Here is a 25,020-nt window from a genome sequence, read left to right on the forward strand (position 1 = left end):
TATATTTATACAGAAAAATTAAAACCGATTAAGTCTGTTTATTCATAAAAGAACTGAGAATATATATCTCATTAAAAAAAACTCTAAATATATTTGATTTACAGACCATTTTTGTTTCTTTTAGCAGCTTCTACTTCATGGGTTCTGAATGACTGGTCATTTTTGCTTAATTATTTTTAAGGTTTTAGTCGTGTTTTCTTTTTTTCCCATCATAGTAATTTCTGTATATATTCTGCAATCTAGCAGCTCTTGTAGTCCTCAAATAAGACATTCCATGTTCTGACTGCAGGCATTTTCATTAGTTGTACCCTTTGTCTGTAATACTTTCTGTCCTCAACTCTGCTTCCTTGCTTCCTGAGTTTCCTTCAATTCTAAAAGAGCCCTTCAGCTACTTTTCTTGATTCTAGTGCCCTCCCTATGATTGCTCTTATTTATCTCCCACATAGCTTTTTTATGTGTTGTTGTATATTATCTCCTCCATTAGATTGTGAGCTCCTTGAGAGAAGGGATAGTTTTTTGCCAGTCCCAAGCACTTAACATATTGCCTGAAGCATATTAGGTACTTGATTTAAATGCCCACTGACTCATTATTTTCTACCTGAATCTGTCTTATTTGCATCCTTACAAAGAAGAAAACATCAACTGAAAATAACAATTTACCAGTCACCATTCATACTTTCAACTGGGAGAGATAAGATACTGCTGCCAGGGGAACCACTGGAAAATCATTAAGCTTATTTTGGCAATTCCTGTGCCTTTACTTTCATAGATGGAAGGTGGTTAGAGTCAACCAGATTTTAAAATTCTTATTCAATTTCCTTGTTGCCAATATTTTGGACAATTTAATGCAACTAAGAATTTAACTAGTTTTGTCAAGACCATATAATCTTTGTTTCCAGTTTTAAAGTGTTTTAAATGAAATCACTTCAATGAAGATGTCACTCAATTTTGGTCATTCATCTTTAGAATTTACAAAGTTTTAAAATTATATTGGCTCATTGGTCCCAATGAGTGATTTGGGTATAGTCATACAAATAGGAAGTATCTCACCCAGAGGTGAGATTCAAACCATATTGTCTCCTAGCACCAAGTCCAGCATTGTGCATTTCTTAGTAGAAACGACATAACTAAAATGTAAAAGATCAACAATTCAGATTTACTACATTAATAGAATAAATATTTAAAATAGAATAAATATTTTTAAAATTAAATATTAAAAATATTTAAAGAACAGTAGAGTCAAAGGCATTTGAAAATTTTATTGGTCAATTGGGTCATAAAATGTTATTCTGTAGTCTTACATCTCTTGTCCCTGTACTGCAGCAAGTGTTAGAATAAGATGATTTATCAACTAACCTAGATACTTTCACCAATACTTTCTTTTCTTTAATATGGTCCAAGTACACAAAAAAGTAAATAATCTTTTTTATGTAAAATGATCTTTTTTATGTAAAAGGCATGCTTAGTGGCCTTTGCCACTTGGTAGAGTTACATTAACCATAATAAATAACTGTGGAATGACAAAGACACTTCCTATAACTACCTATGAAAAGCAAAAATTGAAAACCTTGTAAAGCAATGAATTTTCTTTGGAAATAAAACTTTTCCTTCTTCTAGATTGTTTCTTTTTGTCTCCAAGATTTGATTCAATACTATGAAGCCTCTAATGGATCTGTAGCAAACACTACATAAATATTCTTCCAAACTGCATCACCTCTCAGTAACACATTTATCTATTATAACTAAAATTTGTGGAAAAGTTACGAAACCCTGTTGCAATGCTAGATAGCTAATTATCTATTTATAGATACTGCTGATAAGAAACTAGCTGCCTTTTCTAATTTCATTTCATATAACATTGGTTTCTGAAAACTAATTAATGACTTGCTCTATTTATCTTAGTCACCATTTATTCTTAAGTGGACAATATATTTGATCCCTTGGTACTTCTGCACTTTAACAGACTGTGATTAATAAAGGTGTTTCCTCTGAATTCACAGCCTACAATTAACCCATACCTTCCTATCCTGCATGTTTCTTGTTTAATTTAAACATATTTTTTATTTTTTAAAATTTTTTTATATTTTATTTATTTATTTATTTTTATTCCTAGAATTTTACAAATTCTTCATAAAGTGACCACACAATATGCTGGGAGAAAGGGATTTATGCTAGATTTCTTGACAATGAATGGATGCATGAAATACTTAATATCTCTATTATTTATCCCTCATTCTTTCTATATGCTATCATCATTTCTCTAGCCATCTCCATTTCTAGTCACAAATATTTCTGATATGCTTCTACTAAATAATGTAACTGATTCATACCCACCACATACCCATTTATTTTCAGATGACTCACAAATTTAATTATTTGGAGAAAATTATTCCATGGCTTGTTTTTATTCCATTAATATTAAAATAATGGATACTTGTTTTAGGGAAAAGCTTGGGAGTAACAATGATCAATTCCATTCCCAACTCGTCCATCTATGCTGACTCAAATTTCAAAACATTACTTTCCCATTCCATTCTCCAATCAAAACCCATTTTCATAATAAAAATAAAAAGTCACTAAAGTATACAGACATTACTATCTGATAACTAATGTTATTATCATTTGTGACATGAGCAGTGACATAATAAGCATAAATAAAAAGGAAGGTTTTTGTTCAATTGTATCTGACTTCACGACTCCATTTGAGGTTTTCTTAGCACACCTATTTCCTTCTCTAGGTTTATAGATTAGGAAAATAACTTGCTCAGGGTTGCATAGCTATTAAGTGTCTGAGGCCATATTTTAACTCAGGAAGATGAAACTTCCTGACTATCTACTGAGTCAACTAGCTGCCCTGGGAAGTAAGGTATTGCTTCTAGAAAAAGCTGTATATAATTGATATTGTTAGTTTCTTCCTCTTTTATTCATCTTTCAATCCTTTGAATATGGGTTCTGACCTTATCATTCAATAGAAATTGCAAAGTTACCAATGACTTCTTAATTTTAAATCTTAGTGCTCAGTATTATATCAGTACTCTCCTCAATCTCATTGCTGTATGGCAAAATACTGACCATTCACTTCTGTATTCTCTGAGTTTGCAAGAAATTACTGTCTCCTGGTCTACTTTCTGCCTGTATTACCCCTCAAAATCATAGTTACTCATACATATTACATCCCCTAATAATGGGTATTCTCCCAGATTCGATTTTGGGTCCTCTCTTCATCTCTTGATGATCTATCAACTTTGCTAGGTTTAAATGCTATTTTACACTGGTGATAGATCTATATAACCATCTAGTCTCTCCTTTGAGCTGCATTATGGCATCACTAATTCCTTATTATGCAATAATTCCTTATTGCATATTTTAAACTGGATTTTCTGGAACTGTGTCAAACTCAAGGTTCCCAAAATAGATCTCATTATTTCCATTTCCTATCCCCACTCCAAACTTGATTCTTTCAATATTTACTATTTCAGCAGAAGGCACTACTATTCTTTAAGTCTCCTGGGTTTTTAACCTAGATGTTATCTTAATTCCTTACATTTACTCACCTCACATATGCAGTGAGTTGCCAAATCTTGCTCTATATCTTCCTCCATGTGTCTCAAATCTAGTTGTTTCTTTCTACTTATCAGTTGTTGACATCATTGAAATTCAGATACTCATTGCTTTTTACTTAATAAGAGTATTTCAATGATGTCCTAACTGGTCTCATTGTCCTTGGTTTCTCCCCACTTCAGTTCATCTTCTCCCCTGCTGTTCAAGTGATTTTCCTTAAGGTTGAATCTACCTATACCAATCTGCTCATCAATGAACTCCTTAATGTTTCTTGGATAAAATATAAATTCCTCTGTTTAGTTTTTAGAATTTTTCACAACCTTGACTCAGACTATCTTTCTGTCTATATTGCACAATTTCTCTTCTCGCATTCTGCAATCCAGTCAACTTTGTCTTCTCTGTTCATTATTCAGAACACTCACTCTATCTCCTATCTTTACACTAATCACATCCCATGATGGAAATTTGCTGTCCTTGACTTCAGTTCATAGAACCTTTTCTTTCTTAAAAATACAGTTCTGTTACTGTATGAAATCAATCCTACTTCCCTCAACTGCTAGTATCCTTCTTTCCAAAGTGTTGAACTTCTTTATATTTATTCTCTTTATATTCATTCTGTATGTACTTTTATGATTATGCTTGCTCTCTCTTCTGATACAACAGATTTATGAGTGTGGATTGCTCTATTCTATATATATTTTTTTTATCTCATAAGCATAGTATCTTACATATATTAATTGCATAATAAAAAGTTGCTAATTGACTGATTGCTTCGTTCTCCCTATTTGCTGAGTCAAGACTGAGGATCTAAGCTGAAGGATTTTGATTGGGATGATCTTCAGTGAGAGCCCAAGGTAAAATTAATTCCAAGATAGACTCTAAGGATATTTTGATGCTTTTCAATTCTAATTCTTCTCTACCTGACCAGTGTCAGGGGGTTTGAGAGATTTTTTTTTCATTCCAAACTTCAATTCCTCATCCTGTCTTGTTTGAGCTCCATTTGAGCATAATAATTAGTTTCTAGGTCCCTTTGGCAACTTGTCAATTAATTATGTGTTTGATTGAAATTTTTACTCATCTTTCCAAATCTCGAAATTTAGACATTAATCCCAGGAGCCTTTCATGACACAGATGGCAGTAACTGTTTTTCATTTGGGAAATGTGTATTCCTTCCTCCTCTTCATAATCTAAAAAAACCCCATCATTTTTATATTTTACCTATGTCTTTTTCATTAAATCATTCCCCTCTAAGGTAATAGCTATAATTTTTTGAGGAGGCAGTGTAATCTGCTTAAAATAATATATAACAGAAGGGAAAGCAGACGTCCTTTGGGGAAAATGTATATAGTTAGAGTTTCCATGTAAAAAGAAGACATTTACAAACACATAATGGGCAGCTATACTTTACATGTCTTTCAGTTGTTTTCTTTTTGCATTCTCTCACATCTTGGGCCTCTGACACCAGCAATCTCCTAATGATTTCCATTCATGTTTAGAAAGGTAAACTAATAAATTTCTAACTGCATTTTATAAGAGATTTGTAAAAGCAAAAAAAAATTTAATTTATGATATCTGTTTTTATATCCCCTAGAAATAAAATTGTCTAGTCTACCAAAAATTTGAAAAACTGATAGAGATATTTCAGATGCAATTTCAATCCACAGAATAACAAAAGCATTGCACATTCAAGTCAGAAGAAAGAAAACCATTTTTTATTCCTGAAACTTTTAATTCCATGAAATTTCTGGTTATATTTTAAGTTTTTTCATAACTCAGTGAAATAGTTCATCAAAGTTAATAAATATAAAAATTAGTAATAAACTCTGAATTTGACTTTTTGTGAGTGCCACACACACACACACACACACACACACACACACACACACACATATGTAAAATATCCCAACAACTAAAGTTATTCCAAAATGAAATGGGCTAACTCAGGTAGGACTTTTTTAAACTTACAAATTCAATCAAAAGCTGGATATTATCTTTTTCAATGGTATTGTCAAGATCAGTTGACCAGTAAGCCTTTATTAAAGTACCCAATAAGTACTAGAAATTGCACTAAGCACATGAAATACAAAGAATGACAAAAGACAAATAGCTGATGCTCCAGAAGAGTTCTAATGGGAGCTTTAAAATGCCAACTACCTATATACTAGGAAAGTGGAAGATAATCAACCCAGAAAATTCACATAAGGAGGAAAAACATGCTCAGGCTTGGAGACAGACAGTTAAAATTCTTAGTCCGGAGACAGAACATCCTATTCAAAGAACATCAAGGACACCATGTTACCAAATAGAGACTGGGGTTGTGGTAGGTGGGGATCAAGATGTAAGAAGACCAGAAAGATAGAAGGGGTGAAAGTGTGAGAGTATTTAAATGCTAAATAGAGGATGACAGGAAGCTACTAGAGGTTAACTAGTGAAGGTGGAGGATGACAGGTATGAACCTAAACTTTAGAAAGACAACTTTGGCAACTGAGTAAAGGATGGAATGGAGCGGGGAGATATTTGTGGCATAGACAGCAAAAAGTAAGCTATTGTAATAATTAAGCTTAAGCTAATGGGAGCTCATTCCATAGTGGTGGCAATATTAAGGAAAGAAGGGAGGAAAAAAGAGAAATTTTATGAAAGAAAAATCAAGAAACCATGGTAGCACATTGGATATGGAATTGGAGAGATGGAAGAGTCAAGAATGACACCTAGAATATGAGCTTTGATCACTAAAAATGATACTTTCAACAGTGAGAGGTAAATTAGGAAGAGGAGAAGGTTTGGGGGAAAATAATTCAGATTTGAACATGCTAAGTTTAAGAAGTCTATGAGATATCCAAGTCCAGAAATCTAATGGGCAGTGATGCAAGATGGAAAGTCAGAAGAAATGTCAGGATTAAATAAGTAGATCTGAGAATCATTAGCATAGAGTTAATAATTGAATACATGAAACTTGATGAAATCACCAAGTAAAGTAGTATAAAGAGAGAATAAAGAGGGTTGAGGACAGAGTATTATGAGTATGATTTCAATGGAGACTAAGAAGAGATCAGACAGATGAGATAAAAAAAAAAAACAGAATGCTGTCATGAAAACCAAGGAAGAAGAGAGTGTCAAGGAGAAAAGGATGATCAACAATAACAAAGATTGTAGGGAGGTCAAGAAAGATGAGAATTAAGAAAAGGCTATTAAATTTATTAAGAAAATGTTAGCTATTTTGGAGAGAGCAGTTTCAGAGAATGATACTGGAAGCCAGACTAAATAAAATAAAGAAGAGAGTTGGAGAAAGGAAAATTAAGATATTTATTATTGTAGATAACCTTTTCAATGAGTTAATATAAAAATGGAGGAGAAATATAGAATGATAACCAGAAGGAATGAGTAGATTGAGATATGTTTCTGAGAATATGGAAGGAAAGCAGCAGTAGACAAGGAGACATTAAATACAAATAAGGAAGTGGGTATGGAAGAAGGCATCACTGCTAGAGAATAAGAAATAAAATGAAAATACTTATGGAAGTAGAAAAGTTTGATTTCACAAGATGGGTCACCTCTTCTTGTGAGACAGGAGTTAAAGAAGATAGTGTCAGGGAGCATCTGGAATATGCCAGTTGAGGAAGAAAGTATAAGAAGAAACTCTTAGTCTCAATTTTTTTTCAGTGAAACATGAAGCTGTTCTTTCTTCAGTGAGGGGATAGACTAAATGATCTCTAGTCCTTTCTAAGACTGTTATTATATATCTGTAAATTAACAGAGAAATGCACCATGGTGTACTGATAGAAAATCTCTTTTAGACCATGAAGGTAGTATGACTACATAAGTACAAAATACAGGTAGCAAGGATTATAAGATCAGAGCACCTACCTTATTGAAGGGGATAGATTTCATTTTTAATTGGTCTTGGCTGTTCCTGATGATGCTGTCCTAAAATTCTTCATGTATTATAAAGGTTATAGAACTACAGAGACTAAATGCAGGTCATAGAATAATATCAAAATTATATGCATAGATACAAAAGTATATAAGGAGGCTGCTGGTTTTTTAATTTATCTCAAAATGAACATTATTGGTAGATTTTAAGAAATTACATTTTTAACATCTACAATAAAACATCCTACGATCTTTTAATATTGTAATTTCCATATCAAGTGTATGTTTTAATGATTTGATTTTCAGAGACATATTTTTAATTACTAAGAGCAAAAAATGAAACATTCATAATAGATTCATCCAACTACATATATTTTCCATTCATATGCAAATATCAAAATTCTTTGATAGAATTTTAATGTAATTTATTATAGACAGAAATTATGACATATCCTATTTTCATAGTTGTATGAAGTTGTTTAAAAACAATATCAATCAATTATTGAATGCAGAATATTTATTGCTTTTAGATTTTGTGAAATGTTCATTCTTTTTGTCTGATTAGTGATGGAAAATATTTGGTCGTCGGATATTATGACCTGTATAAAAATATATAGTTAACAGTTAATTTAAATAATTTAAATATTTTAGGTTGAGGGAAGAATTGAGGGCTGGAACAACAAAATGCTTTTTCTCATTTGAAATACTGCAAGTTTCTTCAAAAAGTAAATATGGAAGAGCAGACAAATAAGGAAAGTTCTTTAAACTTACTTTCACTAGTTGAATAGTCCTGGGGATCTAGTATTCCTGATTCTTGAAGTGACCTAATACAGGAGTCTACCAGTTCAAGACCAGTTGTGAGTTCATCCTCTATATCCTTTTGACCGTCTGTTTAAAATAAATACAAAAAATGAGCCTATAATCAACAATATTTTTATATTTTTTCATTATTTGATAGTCAAAAAAGTCTGATGAAATATTTTTACCTCATTTCTGAGATTACTATCATTTACTCCCTTCTCTCTCTCCCTTTCCTCTCCTCTTCTCTGTCTCTATCTGTGTGTGTGTGTGTGTGTGTGTGTGTGTGTGTGTGTATCTCTTTCTCTCTCTCCATCTCTCTATCTCTGTCTCTCTTTTTTCCTTTCTATCTCTCTCTCTCTCTCCCTTTCTCTTGTCAGGAACAATTGAGATCCTTTTTTTTTTTTTTTTTTTGGAGATACTAAAATTAAACAAGAAATTGATAAAAAATTTAGTCAATTCCTTTCCAGTCATACTTATCTAAATAAATTTTTTCATAAAGAATTAAAAATTTTAATTTCAGGTAATTTGTCTTGCTCCTCTTATTTCTTTATATCTTTTATTTCATCAGTGTGATGAAATTAATTTTGATTCATATATAATTTTAAATTTCCACCCCAATTGTATACTTTACCTTGTGTTTGCCAATGAAATTGTTCTTCTGTTGAACTGAAAAAAAAAAAGAATAAATGTTTAGAACATATTGATTTTTAAAATGAATTTCAACTATAACATACAAAAGCATATTTAAGAAATTTGTGGAAAAATTGATTCCTCCCCCATACCATCTCTGGAAATGAACTGATTTATTTGATATTCAGATTTATATACATTTAAATGATATTAATCACAAATATCAAGTATTAATGTGCCAAGTTTAATGAATGAAAAGGTTACCATTAAAGCCATTTCCATAAAAGACCATGGCAAGAAAAATGATGTTCATCACTGCTATGAATATTTTGGATATATGGTTTCATTATAGTAGGAATCTGTCACTATTTTAGGTGTTTTAAAAAGCAACTTTGAATTTTGCCATAGACTGTAAAGAGTGCAACATATAGACTACATATAACATTTTTAGTAATTTGTTTTAGAATAAAGCAAGGATTCTTAATCTGTATTCTAGAATATAGTTATTTGTATAGCTGTATTTCAAATATAATTGTTTTTTCTTGAAATACTATTTTATTTTAGATATTGAAAAGTATTATTGTGAGAATGGGTCCATTCATAGGCTTCTGAAGACTGCAAAAGAGGTATAAGGCATAAAGTTAAGAACCCTTGAATACAATAAAAGAAAACATAATATATCTACTATCTCCCCTTAGGCATTTTATACAGTAAACTCATATTAATAGATTGGGTTTAACTTTATATAGTAATGACATTATTGACAGAAGCTGAAATGAAAATTGTAGTGGGTCACAGTCAGTGGGGAAACTCTGGGTAAGGTATAAGACCTTTCAGCCCAGAGGGAATCTGCTAACAATGTTTGATTTGGCTCCCCATCTCCCCTAAGGGCTCTCAGCCTTCCTGAGAAGTCAGGGGGTGGTAACAACCTGTGTTGAAATTGAAGCAGAGTGATACCAGGTGGCAAACTCCATATAACAGCAAGTTGTTTATGTGGTCCCACATGCACAATGTTGTTTTTGTTACATTATATAAAGGGGAAAGTCCTTGAAATAAATGGACTCCATTTTTCCACCAAACTTGGGAGTCCCACCTTATCACTTCTCCACTAGGAAGGGATAGTTTAATCACCCCGGTGTGAGGGCTCTAGAAAGCAATGGTATATTTTGTCACCCCAACTTGGGGGCTCTAGAAAGCAGGACACAACAGAAAATGATTACAAACATATTCTAATATAAATACATATAATGTATTTAACACTCTTTTTACATCATTTTAGTCCTCAGATAATTTTTTACAATTTGTTGTTAATAGATTGGCTAAACAACACTTTGAGGAGATATTTCTCCTAATGGAATAGTGTTTATATTTATTTATATTAACTACTTATCCCTAAATACAAACAAGTGTCTGATCTTGACTCTATTTTTGTTTTATATTTTATGTGCTACATGACTGTGGGTATTCTACATCATAGACAGCATCAGATATATCACATAGATTTCAGATTATTTTTGGAGTCAAATTATACAAAAATGCAAATATAAAAAAGTATTGACTTTTTAATGATAAAGTAAGAATTAGTTCAAAGTAAAAAAAACATAATCTATAATCTAGGCAGCTTAACTCTAATCAATTCAAACAATAATTGACAATCAAAAAAGGAACAAGAATAGAAGAAATTACATCAGCAGTGATAATTATAATTATTTTATCAAAGTAAATTAATTACAATAAGAAGAATGACAAAAGAAAGGACCCTGAGAGAACCTGAATAAGTATATACTTACAAACAGAGAGGTAATATTATATTAATACCCTTATGAATAATGATTTTTGAAATTATGATGAGTATTTTCTAATAAAGCAGAGTTAAACAGCGGAGGATAAAGTAACTTTCAAGAAGGCTTACTAAAAATTTGAAGTAAAGAAACTTCAGGTTTTTATAAGAGTGAAAATGGAAGAAAGATAGCAGAGAAGAAAAATAGAGAAATTTTGCTTCTAGAAGAAGTAGAAATAGCCTGGAGAGTACAAAAATGAAAAGAATAATTCAACTAGACTAAGTGTTCAAAGAAGAATTCTGTGCTGGAGGTAACAATTATGAGTGGATTGGGCAACTAAAAATCAAAATATAAGAAAGAAGGGACTATACTACGGGCAAGGAAAACATTTCAGACCCTATTAATATTGAAAAAAGTGTACAAGAAACATAAATAACTGTTTACTTACATGATTATTTTCTCATTTCTACACAATCTATATCCATGAAATGTGGGCATTTTTCAAGAGGGTATTAGTAGGGAACAATCAGACTTTAGCAAGCAGTGTTCAAAGTGTACTTCAACATTAATGTTTTAAAATTAAGTGAATTATGTAGAAAACAGAAAATCCCAATGTTTGTGTTATTTGAAAGTCTGAAATAACATTTGAAAACATAGGACAAGGTGCTACCTTATATGCTTTTTTTCAAAAATGTATCTCTCAATACATCAAAATTGATTAAGATTCCTTGAAAGATATAATAGCACAAATATCCTACACAATGAGCTAAAAATATGATCTGAGGCAAAAACCAGAGCATATGTTTATTCAAGATGTTAACTATTATGATGGAAGACATTCAGCACAGAATTAAAGTTGAAGAAGGATTCTCCTTGGATGATTAAGTCCTCCATATGATTTTGTTTGTATATGACATCATGCTGACTTCATTAAGCCTCAGAATTTTGCAGAGCCTCTTGGAAGAATTTTGCCATCAATCAGAATTTGATCTGACATTCACACAGGAAAGACCAAATGAGCAAAAAAATTTCTATTGCACAGATTGCAACATATATTTGGCTAGACAACCTATACATTTAACTATATCCACGACTATCTGAGGCATATTTCTGTGAGAAAATGACTTGGACCTGAGAACAACAGTAATAGAGCTGGCTAGACTACTTTCAGGAAATTATAGAACTCCTTTAATGACTCCAAGCTTTCCACAAAATCATTTACAAATCTTTACAAAAAATCTTTACAAAAAATATTCATTCTATCAGTACTGATATATGATACAAAGGCAAAAAATGTAATAGTTAGTGAAAAAAATTAAAAATAAATAGCATACAGAGTATAAGAGAGAGGCAAATGGTGGGTATGAATTAACTTAAAAACATAACCAATTAAAAACTCTCAGAATAGGAGTAAAAATATTATTAAGTAATTGTGTGGTTAAAAAAAAAGAAGATAGAGTAGTGTTCTGGAAAGAGATGACAGATGGATATCCAGAGAACCCTGACAGAACTTTCTTTAAGTTAGAATAAATCACGTAAGTCTTCTAACATATTGAGTGAACCTCCAATGGAAAATTTCTTGGAAGTCATGAATAAGTATCATATAAAATAATGAGATAGTGATTGGATAAAATCTGAATTGTTCCAGACAATTAGATCACAGAACCATTTGTGTATCTGACCATATAATATTGTATGTATACTACAAAAATTTGCAGACATAAATTTTACATGTATATTTATTACAATTAGATATGTACATAAAATATGTGCATCCATATATGCATACATATATGAAAGTATAAATTATATGTATACATGCATATAAATAATTACAAATACTAAATATACATGGATTTTAAAAAGAAAATTACATTCTTATAAGGTAAGTGTATAACTCTTTATAGAAATTTAATAATTATGTTTTGATATACCTAGATAGCCCATTGGATAGAGAGCTAGTCCTAAGGTCAGAAAGTCTAAATTAAAATCTGGCCTCAGACACTCATTAGCAGTATGCCTATGAACATGTCTCTTAAGCTCTGTCTTATTCAAATGGAGAAGGAAATGGTAAACTTCTCCAATATCTTTGTCAAGAAAACTCTAGACTTCCAGGGTGGAGTCAAAATGGTGGAGAGGACATGTATTTCTTTCTGACCTTCTCCTTCTAACCTCACACTAATTAACAAATCCAGCCTCTAAATTATCTTTGGACTGGCAAAATCCAAGAATATTGGGAGTGTAACAAATTATGAGCAGAAGACAATTTCAAAAATCGCCAGAAAAGGTCTGTTTCGGGGGCAGACCCTGGGCACTTAATTCCACTGCCTCAACAAAAAGAAAAAAAAAAGAAAAGAAAGAAAGAAAAAAGAAAAGAAAATAAAAGGTCTGTTTCAATCAGACATGGAGGGAGGCAGACCAAGCAAAGCAGGAGGAGCACAGACACTGAGGGCAGGCAGTGCAAACCAGGGACAGTGCATGCCAGGGAACATGGGAAGGAATCTATAGCAGTATTGGCTAGTCTGCCCTGCTTGCAAGCCAGTAGATCAGCAGAGAAGTTATAAAATATTCAACACAAACAAAAAAGGTAAATAGTGAACCCCCAAATGCCAGAATTTTATGGAATCTGGCCATGCCCACTCAGCACTGGAATGAGTAAGCATTAACTCAGTGTGGCTGCTGCTGCCTATAGAGGAAGCTTGGACAAGCTCCCTTTCTCTAAAAACAAATATCAACTTTTGAAAAAAAAATGAATAAAAAAACAAAAAGAATTCTAATCATAGATGGGTTTTTTGGTGAAAGAGAAAAACAGATTTCAAACCCTGAGGAGACTAAAAGCAGATCACCGCCAGATTAAACATCAAAGGGTGATATAGACTAGTCCCCATCATACAAAGATCTCCTAGAAGAAACTATAAAAGATCTTAAAAGAGAGCTGGAAGAAAAATGGGGAAAGGAAATGAAAACTTTACAAGAGGGTTTGGAAAAGGTAACACATAAATTATCTGAAAAAAATTCACTACAAAATAGTGAAATGGAAAATGCATATAACTCCTTAAAAATAGATTTGACAAAATGAAAAAGAAAACAACTCCCTGAAAAACAGAATTTGTGAAATGGATAAAGAAAACAACCTTCTGAAAAACAGAATCTGTGAAGTGAAAAAAAGAATAATGCCTTAAAAAACAGAATTTATGCAACGGAAAAAAAAATTCATAGAACAAAACAACTCATTTAAAAATTCAATTTGACAAATGCAAAAAGAAGCAAAAAAAAGTAAACAAAGAAAACAATTCACTAAAAATCAATAACTGAACAAATGGAAATGAACAATTCAATTAGACATCAAGAATCAGTCAAGCAAAACCAAAAAAAAAAAAAATGAAAAAAATAGAAAAAAAATGTAAAATACCTACTTGGGAAAGAAACTGATCTGGAAAATAGATCTAGGAGAGACAATCTAAAGATTATTGGACTTCCAGAAAATCATGATAAAAAAAGAACCTGTATACTAGTTTCCAGGAAATCATCAAAGAGAACTGCCCTGATGCCACGGAATCAGAAGGTAAAATAGCCATTGAAAGAATTCACTGAACACCTCCTGATTAAAAACTCCAAAATGAAAACTCAAAGGAATATCATGCCTGAATTTCAGAACTATTGAATCAAAGAAAAAATATTACTAGCAGGCAGAAAAAAAGCAATTCAAATACTGAGGAGCCACAATAAGGATTACTCAGGACCCAGCAGCTTCTACCTTAAAGGATCAAAGGGCCTGGAATCTGATATTCTGAAAGGAAAAGGAACTTTGAATGCAGCAAAGAATAAACTACCCCACTAAACTGAGCATTTTCTTTCAGGGAAAAAGATGGATATTCAATGAAATAGTTGAATTCCATTCATTTCTGATGAAAAAACCAGTGTTAAACAAACAAAAAAAAAATGACCTCCAAATATAGAACTCAAGAGAAACATAAAAAGGTGGAAAGAAAAGAACTCTTGAGAACTGTATTTCAGTTATGGATATACATAGAGAGTGCATGTATAATTTGATTTTAATGTGATAATATAAAAAAGAAACTAGAGGTGGAAAGGGGATTGTACTTGAAAAATGGGAAAATGGAGGTAAAATGAGAGAAATTATATCTCAGGAAAATGCAAAGAAAATCTATTATAATTGAGGGAAAGAAAGGTGGAGGACGAACATTGTGTGAATCTTATTCTCATTAGATTTGGCTCAAAGAGAAAGTATTAGACATATTTGGTTTCACAGAAAAACTCTCACGTTAGAGAAAAGTGGAAGGGAAAAGGCAAAAGGGAAAAGGATAAGCTAAATAGAAGGAAAAACAAAAATAGTAGGGGAAAAGTATAAGAAAGGGAAAGGAACTAAAGGGGGAGGGCTGTCTGAGGCAAGTGGTGCTCATAAATAAAATATTGGGAAGGAGAGAAAGGGGAAAAGAAAAGAGAAAAGTATTATTTGGGATTAATAAAATGGCAGGAAATACAGAAGTAGTAATTTTAACCATAAATGTGAATGGGGTGAACTCTCCCATAAAGCGGAAATGGATAGCAGACTGTATTAAAAGCAGAATCCTACAATATGTTGTTTATAAGAAACACATTTAAAGCAGAGTGATACATACAGAGCAAAGATAAAAGGCTGGAGAAGAATCTATTATGCTTCAGTTGAAGTAAATGTAGGAGTAGCCATCCTGATCTCAGAATAAGCAAAAGCAAAAATTGATCCAATTAAAAGAGAAAAGGAAGGAAATTATATATTGCTAAAGGGTAGCATAGATAATGAAGCAATATCAATACTAAACATATATGCACCAAGTGGTATAGCATGGATATTCCTAAAGGAGAAGTTAAAAAAAGTTAAAAGAAGAAATAGACAGCAAAACTATAATAGTAGGAGATATCAACCTTGTTCTCTCAGAGCTAGATAAATCAAACCACAAAATAAATAAGAAATAAGTTAAAAGGGTAAATAGAAGACTGGAAAACTTAGGTATGATAGATCTTTGAAGAAAATTGAATGGAGACATAAAGGAGTATACTTTCTTACTGGCATTTCATGGAATCTATACAAAAATTGACCATATATTAGGACAAAAAGACCTCAAAATCAAATGCAGAAAGGCAGAAATAATAAATGTATTTTTTCAGATCACAATCAATAAAAATTACATTCAATAAGAGGCCAAGGGAAAAATCAAAAAGTAATTGGAAACTAAATAATCTCATCCTAAAGAATGAATAGGTGAAACAGCAAATCATGGACACAATTAAAAATTTCATCCAAGAGAATGACAATAATGAAACAATATCAAAATTTGTAGGATGCAGCCAAAGTGGTAATCGGGGGAAATTTTATATCTCCAGATGCTTACTTGCATAAAATAGAGAAAGAGAAGATCAATGAATTGGGCTTGAAACTAAAAAAGCTAGAAAAAGAGCAAATTTAAAACCTCCAATCAAATACCAAACTTGAAATTCTAAAAATAAAGGGAAAGATTAATAAAATTGAAAGTAAAAAAAAAAAGCCTATTGAATTAATAAATAAAACTAAGAGTTTTATGAAAAAAACAACAACAAAATAGATAAACCTTTAGTTAATTTGATTAAAAAAAAGAAAGAGGAAAATCAAATTATTAGTCAAAAATGAAAAGGAAGAACTTTCCACCAATGAAGAGGAAATTAGAGCAATAATTAGGAGTTGATTTGCCCAATGTTATGCCAATAAATTTGATAACCTAAGTGAAATGGAGGAATATCCATAAAAACATAAATTGCTTAGATTAACAGAAGAGGAAATAAATTACTTAAATTGTCCCAATTTAGAAAAAGAAATAGAACAAGCTATTAATAAACTGCCTAAGAAAAAATCCCCAGGACCAGATGGATTTACATGTGAATTTTTCCAAACATTTAAAGAAGAATTAACTCCAATACTATATAAACTATTTGAAAAAATAGAGAATGAAGGACTCCTACTAAATTCTTTTTATGACATAGATATGATACAGATACCTAAACCAGGTAGAACAAAAACAGAAAGAAAATTATAGACCAATCTCCCTAATGAATATTGATGCTAAAATTTTAAGTAAAACATTAGCAAACAGATTACAGAAAATCATACCTTGGATAATACACTATGACCAAGTAGGGTTTATATCAGGAATGCAGGACTGGTTAAATATTAGGAAAACAATTAGCATAATTGGCTATATCAATAACCAAATTAACAAAAATCATATAATTATCTTAATAGATACAGAAAAATCATTTGATAAAACCCAACATCCATTTCTATTAAAAACAAATTTCTATTAAATCCATTTCTTTTTAGTTACAAGCCTAATTCATTAAATTATTAGAGAGTATAGAAATAAATGGAATTTTCCTTTAAATAGTCAGTAGCATCTATTTAAAATCATCAGTAAGTAGCATATGTAATGGGGATAAATTGGAACCATTTCCAATAAGATCAGGAATGAAACAAGGATGCCCACTATCATCATTACTATTCAATATTGTATTAGAAATGTTAGCTTTGACAATAAGATAAGATAAAGGATTAAAGGAATTAGAGCAGGTAATGAAGAAACCAAATTATCACTCTTTGCAGATGATATGATGGTATACTTAGAGAAATCTAGAGAATCAACTAAAAAACTGTTAGAATTAATCCACAAATTTAGCAAAGTTGTAGGATACAAAATAAATCACATAAATCATCAGCATTTTTATACATCACTAACAAAATTCAACAGCAAAAGATACAAAGAGAAATCCCATTTAAAATAACTGTTGATAGAATAAAATATTTGGGAATCCATCTGCTAAGGGAAAGTCAGGAACTATATGAGCAAAACTACAAAACACTTTCCACACAAATAAAGTCAGATCTAAGCAATTGGAAAACCATCAAGTGCTCTTGGAAAGATTAAGCAAATATAATAAAATTGACAATAACCCCTCATCTATTTAATTAGATTATCAATCAAACTTGCAAGAAACTATTTTACTGAGCTAAAAAAAAAACCCTAATAACAAAATTCATCTGGAAGAACAAAAGATCAAGAATTTCAAGAAAAGCATATGAAGGCGACCTAGCTGTACTATATCTAAAACTATATTATAAAGTAGTGGTCATCAAAACCATTTGGTATTGGCTAAAAAATAGAGCAGTTGATCAGTGGATTAAGTTAGGTTCACAGAACAAAATAGTCAATGACTACAACAATCTGGTATCTGACAAACTCAAAGACCTAAGCTTTGGGGATACAAATTCACTACTTGACAAAAACCACTGGGAAAATTGGAAACTGGTGTGGTATTTTTTTTTCTTCTTTAAAATATATAATATGATGGTTCTCTCTGTGCGAAAGGGCAGGTTTCTCGGGGAAGTTTTCTGGAGGCAGCCTTAGTTTCAGTTAAGAGTAATAATCACCCAAAACGCAGCCAGCTGGTAAAAATGCCAACGTTTATTTTCTCCTTCCAAAACAGCCCGGTTAGTTGAGGCCTATCTCTCTGCTTGGTTCTAAGAGCTCTTGCAGCTTTGTCCTTTGCTTCTGGTCCTTCAGCCTCCAGACAACACAAAGATGGAATGATTCTGTCTTCACCTCCAAGAGTGGGCTTGTGGGCTTCTGTATCTCCCAGAGCGCTCCTGGCTCTCAATCTCCCAAAGTGCTCCTCTCTGACCCCAGTCAATGTTCCGAAGTAAAACTCCTCACTCAAAGAGGGCTTCTGGCTGAACTCACATGACGCTCTCTTCTCAATCTAAATTCAGCTCCACTCTTGCCCCATAGCTTCTTCTGACTTGACGCTCTCCTCTCCATGTAATTCAGCTGAATTCTCTTAACTGGGCCTCTGTGTTTTCTCCCATAGTGCTCTCTGGCCCTAAGAGCTTCAAGGGAGATGTGAATTTGGATATCTCATATTAAACCCTGAAATCTCCCAAACCTGTGAACTCCAATGAGTAAAGGTGTGAACACAAGCATTGTATTAATTAGTTCTACTTAGTACCTTGTTTCAGGTTCTGGCCCAAAACATCTTCTTGTAAGATCAGATCAATAATCTATCAACTCTAATGAGTTAGCAGTTTGTAAAGATTCTAACAAACTAGTATGGCAGGAACTAGCCATTGACCCACACCTAACACCATATACCAAGATAAGATCAAAATGGGTTTATGATCTAGGTATAAAGAAAGATATTATAAACAAATTAGAAGAATATAGGATACTTTACCTCTCAGACCTGTGGAGGAGGAAGGAATTTGTGACCAAAGATGAGTTAGAGATCATTATTGATCTCAAAATAGATAACTTTGATTAAGTTATTAAAAACATTGTACAAACAAAACTAATGCAGAAAAGATTAGAAGGGAAGCAATAAACTAGGAAAACATTTTTACATTCAAAGGTTCTGATAAAAAAACCTCATTTCTAAAATATATAGAGAATTAACTCAAATTTATATGAAATTAAGCCATTTTCCAATTGACAAATGGTCAAAGTATATGAACAGACAATTTTCAGATGAAGAAAATGAAATTATTTCTAGTCATATGAAAAGGTGCTCCAAATTACTATTGATCAGAGAAATAGAAATTAAGATAATTCTTGAGATATTACTACTTACCTCTCAGATTGACTAAGATGACAGGAAAAGATAATGACAAATATTGGAAGGGATGTAAGAAAAGTGGGACACTAATACACTGTTGGTGGAACTGCGAACAGATTCAACCATTCTGGAAAGCAATTTGGAACTATACTCAAAAAGTTATCAAACTGAGTGGATACCCATTAATTGGAGAATGGCTGAATAAATTATGATATATGCATGTTATGGAATATTATTGTTCTGTAAGAAACAACCAGCAGGTTACATGAACCGATCCTAAGTGAAATGAGCAGAACCAGGAGATCATTATGCATGGCAACAATAAGAGTATACAATGATCAATTCTGATGGACATGGCTCTCTTCAACAATGAGATGATTCAAACCAGTTCCAATTGTTCAGTAATGAACAGAAGCAGCTATACCCAAAGAGATGACTGCGTGAACTGAGTGTGGATCACAACATAGAATTTTTACTCTTTCTGTTGTTGTTTGCTTGCATTTTGTTTTCTTGATCCGATTTTTCTTGTGCAGCAAGATAGCTGTATAAATATGTATACATATATTATTTATTCATATACAATGTATACATACATGGGATTTAACATACATTTTAACATATTTAACATGTATTGTATTACCTGCCATCTAGGGGACAGGGTCAGGGAAAAGAGAGGAAAATTTGGAACAGAAAGTTTTCCAAGTGTCAATGTTGAAAAATTACTCATGCATATGTTTTGTAAATAAAAAGCTTTAATAAAAAAAATCTATACAAGTTATGGATGGTTAAACATTACTATACAATAATAAAATTGTAAACTTTTTTTTAAATATAAGGAACACGTATCATTTAAGGAAATACAATGACTTTTCCCCTATAATTATCTATTGGCTGGTAAAACAATACTTGCATCTATGCAAGGTGTACCTATATTGATCTATAATTATATCTCTTTGTAACATACCTACAGAAAGAAAGATTGAGTCATGTCCAAGTAGAAAGTTATACCTTTACTGAATAACATGCTGAGGGAATATTTAGCCTAAATGAATTATGATGTTGACAAATTTATTTTGAGTGACCTTGTAAAAATATTGTGAATAAGTTGTACACAGTATAGTAAGCAATGACTTGCAGACACATTATCTATGCATATCTTACCTATATTTTCCCCTCAGAATGTCAGTAATTGATGAGTGATCTTGATACTAGGCAGTGATAAGCACTGTTTTGATAATGATCATCACTGTACTGCTATTTTTTTTTTTTTACTAGATCTGTTGCTCTGTTCAAGGAACTGCTATGAACAACTCATTGGTTTCACAAGAGCAAAAGGCTTTGACATCTTTAATCTCCTTTTTTGTTAGTAGACCCTGAAGAAATGTCTGAAATGAATGATATTCATGTCTTTAAATCTATATCTGAGGAACAAATGGTTGATGTAAATGCATATAAAAACTCTTTTTTCTCCTTTTCAATTTATTTTCTATCAGACTGATCTATTAGCAGCAAATTGGGAATTGAGTTTGAAATTTTTTGAGTGATAAACAGGAATAGTATATAACAGAATGATAATCATGAAATTCTATCTAATCAAACACGTATTTTTAATCAATATAACTTAAAAGAACACATTATATATCTACCTTCAAAGTCCAAAGCTTAGAACTGAAAGGCTCATTTAAATAGTATAGCCACATTATCCATTTATTACAAGCAAAAGAATTCTCCCCCACCCAGGCAGGTTTATCTTAAAAATGTGCGAGATGACAAAGGCATCATAAAGTAGAGGAAACTGTTGCATTTGTAACCAAAGATGAAGTTTCAAACCTTTGATCTGCTACTTACTATACCAGGATAATGGGCAAGTCACTTAAATAATTTGATTCTCAGTTTCCTCATTTGTACAATTAGGGGGAAATATGTCATGATCTCTGAGGTCCTAGCATGGTTTTAGATGCTTGGATCTACTCTTCCTATTGATATTATTTTGACAAGAGCAGGCAAGTTGTTGAAGATATTCAATATATGCATGCTCCCTAGTTTTATATATGGCAAGGATATTTTCTGTGCTTCTTTGAAACTCACCCTGATCATCATCATTCACAGAACCCTTCCCATAATAACTTCAAAAGAGCAAGTTGATTATTTTCTGCTCAGTCTTGCCATTTTTAAGGAACGAAAATGGAAGAAATTCTATTCTGATATACTCGACTATATTTTTCTTTCTTTCAAAAAGGTACAGAATCACAGAATTATAAAATGGAAGGGTACTGATGCACTATATAAGACAACTCATACTCAAAAGGGAATCCTAGTTATACTATGCTTAATTAGTGGCCATCCAGTCACTGTTTCAAAATCTCTAGGGAAAGAAAAACCTTCTTAAAAGCTGCCTCCCAAAGCAAGCTATTCTACCTTTAAATAGTTTTTTTTTTTTTTATTGTTAAGAAGTTTTTGTTAGGAATTTGTTTTGTATTTTGTTTTCTGGAATCAAGTAGACAGAGCTAAAGGCAAATTCCTGGACTTGCTGCAAGGCAAGGCAAGGCAAGGCAAGCTTTTATACAATGCCATCTCATTTTAGTTCTATTTAAAATACACAATAAAGAATAGTTTATGATAAAAGCTCTACCCAGACTCTACTCCATATTCATGAGTTTTAATGGTAAATTGAATGCTTACAAGGTGGGTATATTATTCTCTACCATCCCTCAGGACTCATGTGTTTTATTCCAAAATGGACTATTTTATGTGTCTTACTACACATCATTTTATGAAATACAGTATATTTTATCCCATTTTAAACTGTATTCAAATTTTATAATGTATTTGAAACAAGAAACATGCTTTGTTGAAAGAATCCATACTTTAATTACCAATTGTACAGAAAAACAAAACAATTTCTTCCGTGTAAATAGTGGGGAGATAATGATCATGACTTCATTACATTCTCTCTCCCCCCAAAGAAACCCTGACTCATTTCTCTTCTAAATGTTTTAATTACTAATAAAGGCACTAGCATCCTTCCAGTAATTCAGAATTTATCAATTTTCATGTCATTTTAGAGCCTTTATTTTCTTTCACTCCCATGCCCAGTTTCTAAATCTTGTTAATTCTATTTCAGTGTCTTCACCTATGCCTTCTTTTCTTTTCTCACACATCCCTGGACCCAAATTCAAGTCCTCATCACTTTTTATCTGGAATACTGAAATAACCTCCTAATTTTTTTTCCTATCTTAAGTGCCTCCTTTCTAAAATCTATTTTTCATATATCTGCTAATATGGTTTGCTTAAAATGCAGAAATTTACAATTGGCTACAGCATCAAATATTAGTATGCTAAAACATTTTTCTAATTTGTGTTTTGTAATATGTATAATTATATATATAGCATTTGAATATAGACATGTTGAATAATGTGCTTGATTTTTAAAAACTGAAAAGGACACTCAATCAAAAAATTTGATGACTTGTTTCAGGGAACTCTATGTGATCATGTAATATTATTAATCATTTCATGATTCAAGACAAACTCTGAAAATAATATGGAAATCTAAAATATATTTTCTCTATGATCTAAGGGGTATAGGATCAGATTGAAGTTACATGTGCTATATGTTACAACTTGTATGGCTTCCTAAATATTCAATGATCAAAGTTCTTTTCTCTATCATCCTGTTATAGAACTTAAAGTTGTGATATTGTGTATACACCGGAAGAAAAAATACATTAACCTCCTTTAATATCTTAATATGAATCAATGAGCTTCAAAGAAATCTGGGTCACGGGGGAATAGGATAAAGAATAGTTTAGTAATGATGAGGCTAAAGGTTTCAGAAATAATTTTTAAAAATTAGTAATTCACATTTATATAAAATTTAATTGTTTTCTTCTTCCAATTTCCTGTAACTGTTTTCCTCATTTGAATTATGTATTTATTTATTTATAAACTTGATCACATCTTACTGGGTTTAAAGTTCAACAAGTAAGTACAGGAGGGAGGCAGTCCAAGCATAGAAAATAGCATGAACAAAAGTAGGAAAGGTAATGACATATTTGGAGATGGTAAGTAGTCAAATTTTTCAAGAGTATAGAATATGCAATAGAGTTATTTATTAGTTATCTCTATACAATTAACGTGGGCTCCTGAATCCTAGAAAGTGGGGCCTGAATAATATTTGTCAAGCAAAAGGGAGGCAAAGAAGAATCTTTGGGAAGAGGAATGATTTGACTAAATCTAAATGTAGTCAACAAACTGAGAGTGAAGGTAGAAAAGCCTCTTAGGAACCTATTAATTATTAACCTATTAACATTAAAATGATTCAGGCAGGTAGTAATGAAAGCTACTTAGATGATGGAAACAGGAATAGAGAGAAGAGAACAGATACAATAGATACTTGGGAAAATAATAGGAACCAATTTGAGTTGAGAGAGGAGTAAGAGAACTGAATTTAAGTTCTCACTCAAGTTTTAAACATAGGAAAAGAAGAGAATAGCCATGTCTTTAATGAAAACAACAAAGGGAGAAGGTAATGAGCTTGAGTTGGAACATATTGAATTTGAAATATTGTTGGAAAATTATGGCAAAGCCTAATAATCAACTGGAGTTATCATTCTAGATTTTGGAACAGAAATTAAAATCAGAAATGCAAATTTGGGATTCTTTTTCATAGGGACTGATAGCTGAAACCATGAATTTAGATAAGATTCTCACAGAGATAGTAGAAAGATCAAGGAGAAGAGTGCCAGTGCCAAGATCACTTTGGGAATAAGCAAAGAAGCAAAAGATTAAAAAAATAAATATTTAAAGAAACAATAGTCAGAGAAACAGAAAAATAAGGAATAATAGTTCTAAGGACAAGAGAGGACAAGAGAATCAGAACTTTAAGAGAAGTCAGTGAGGAAAAGGTTTTCACAAAAGGCCAGTCTATCTAGTGATTAAGAAATTATTGATTTTTTAAAAAAGGAATACATTGTATACTATAACAGCAAGAAGTTATTGGTAACCTTGGACAGTATAATATCACTATATTGGTACAGTATAAAGAGAAAGGAGGCTGAGGAATGGATAGGTAGGGTAAAGTCAGGGACTTTTATATTGAATTCCTGAAAGTATACCCAGTTTACTACACTTTTGAAGCATCATAAAATTAGAAATTAACAATTTCATAACAATTATGATTTTAGTGCTTTCAGATTTTGAAAAATGGATTCTATACATTATCTCATTTGCCTATATTAATTCTATTGGTACTTTATAGCTTATATTTTATTGATGCAGAAACTCAGTTTCAGAGGTTTTAAGTGACTTTTCCATGTTCACACAGCTAAAAAGTATTAGTGGTAGGACTGGAACCCATTTTTTTTTTGAATCCAAGTTTAGAACTTAACCCATTAAGACAGGCTGAAAGATTATATAAATAGCAAAAAGAATAGAGAAGAAAAGGATGACACGATTGACAAGTTTAGTTGTGTTAACTTTATAATGGCAGTAGGGCTAAGGTGTATTTTGTTTATTATTATTAATATGTTGAAAGCCATGAGGATCCCTGAGACTTTTTTAGGAGGTCCTTGATGTCAAAACTATTCTCATAATGATACTATGATGTTGTTTGTCTATTAAAATATTCCTCCCTTTTCTAACTCAACATCTTTGTGAGGCAGAAATTTCTTCACATCTTTCACCCAAAACAACATATTATGACATTGAATGTAGAAGTCATTATCATACACAGATTGCT

The 25,020-nt window shown here is 31.8% G+C and overlaps 1 protein-coding gene across 4 annotated transcripts in view; it reads right to left on the reverse strand.

Annotated features, from left to right (window-relative positions):
- The window catches only part of CTNND2 (catenin delta 2), a 1,133,181-nt gene that overhangs the window by 493,137 nt on the left and 615,024 nt on the right, over positions 1 to 25,020 (reverse strand). For all 4 annotated transcript variants that reach the window (XM_051969857.1, XM_051969856.1, XM_051969854.1 and 1 more), the window contains 2 exons: positions 8,864 to 8,898; positions 8,203 to 8,319 (listed from right to left, as the gene is read on the reverse strand). In XM_051969857.1, the coding sequence (XP_051825817.1) occupies positions 8,203 to 8,319; positions 8,864 to 8,898 (152 nt within the window). The remainder of the gene's footprint in view (positions 1 to 8,202; positions 8,320 to 8,863; positions 8,899 to 25,020) is intronic.

The sequence above is a fragment of the Antechinus flavipes genome, chromosome 1 (assembly GCF_016432865.1).
Source record: "Antechinus flavipes isolate AdamAnt ecotype Samford, QLD, Australia chromosome 1, AdamAnt_v2, whole genome shotgun sequence".
Taxonomy (NCBI): domain Eukaryota; kingdom Metazoa; phylum Chordata; class Mammalia; order Dasyuromorphia; family Dasyuridae; genus Antechinus; species Antechinus flavipes.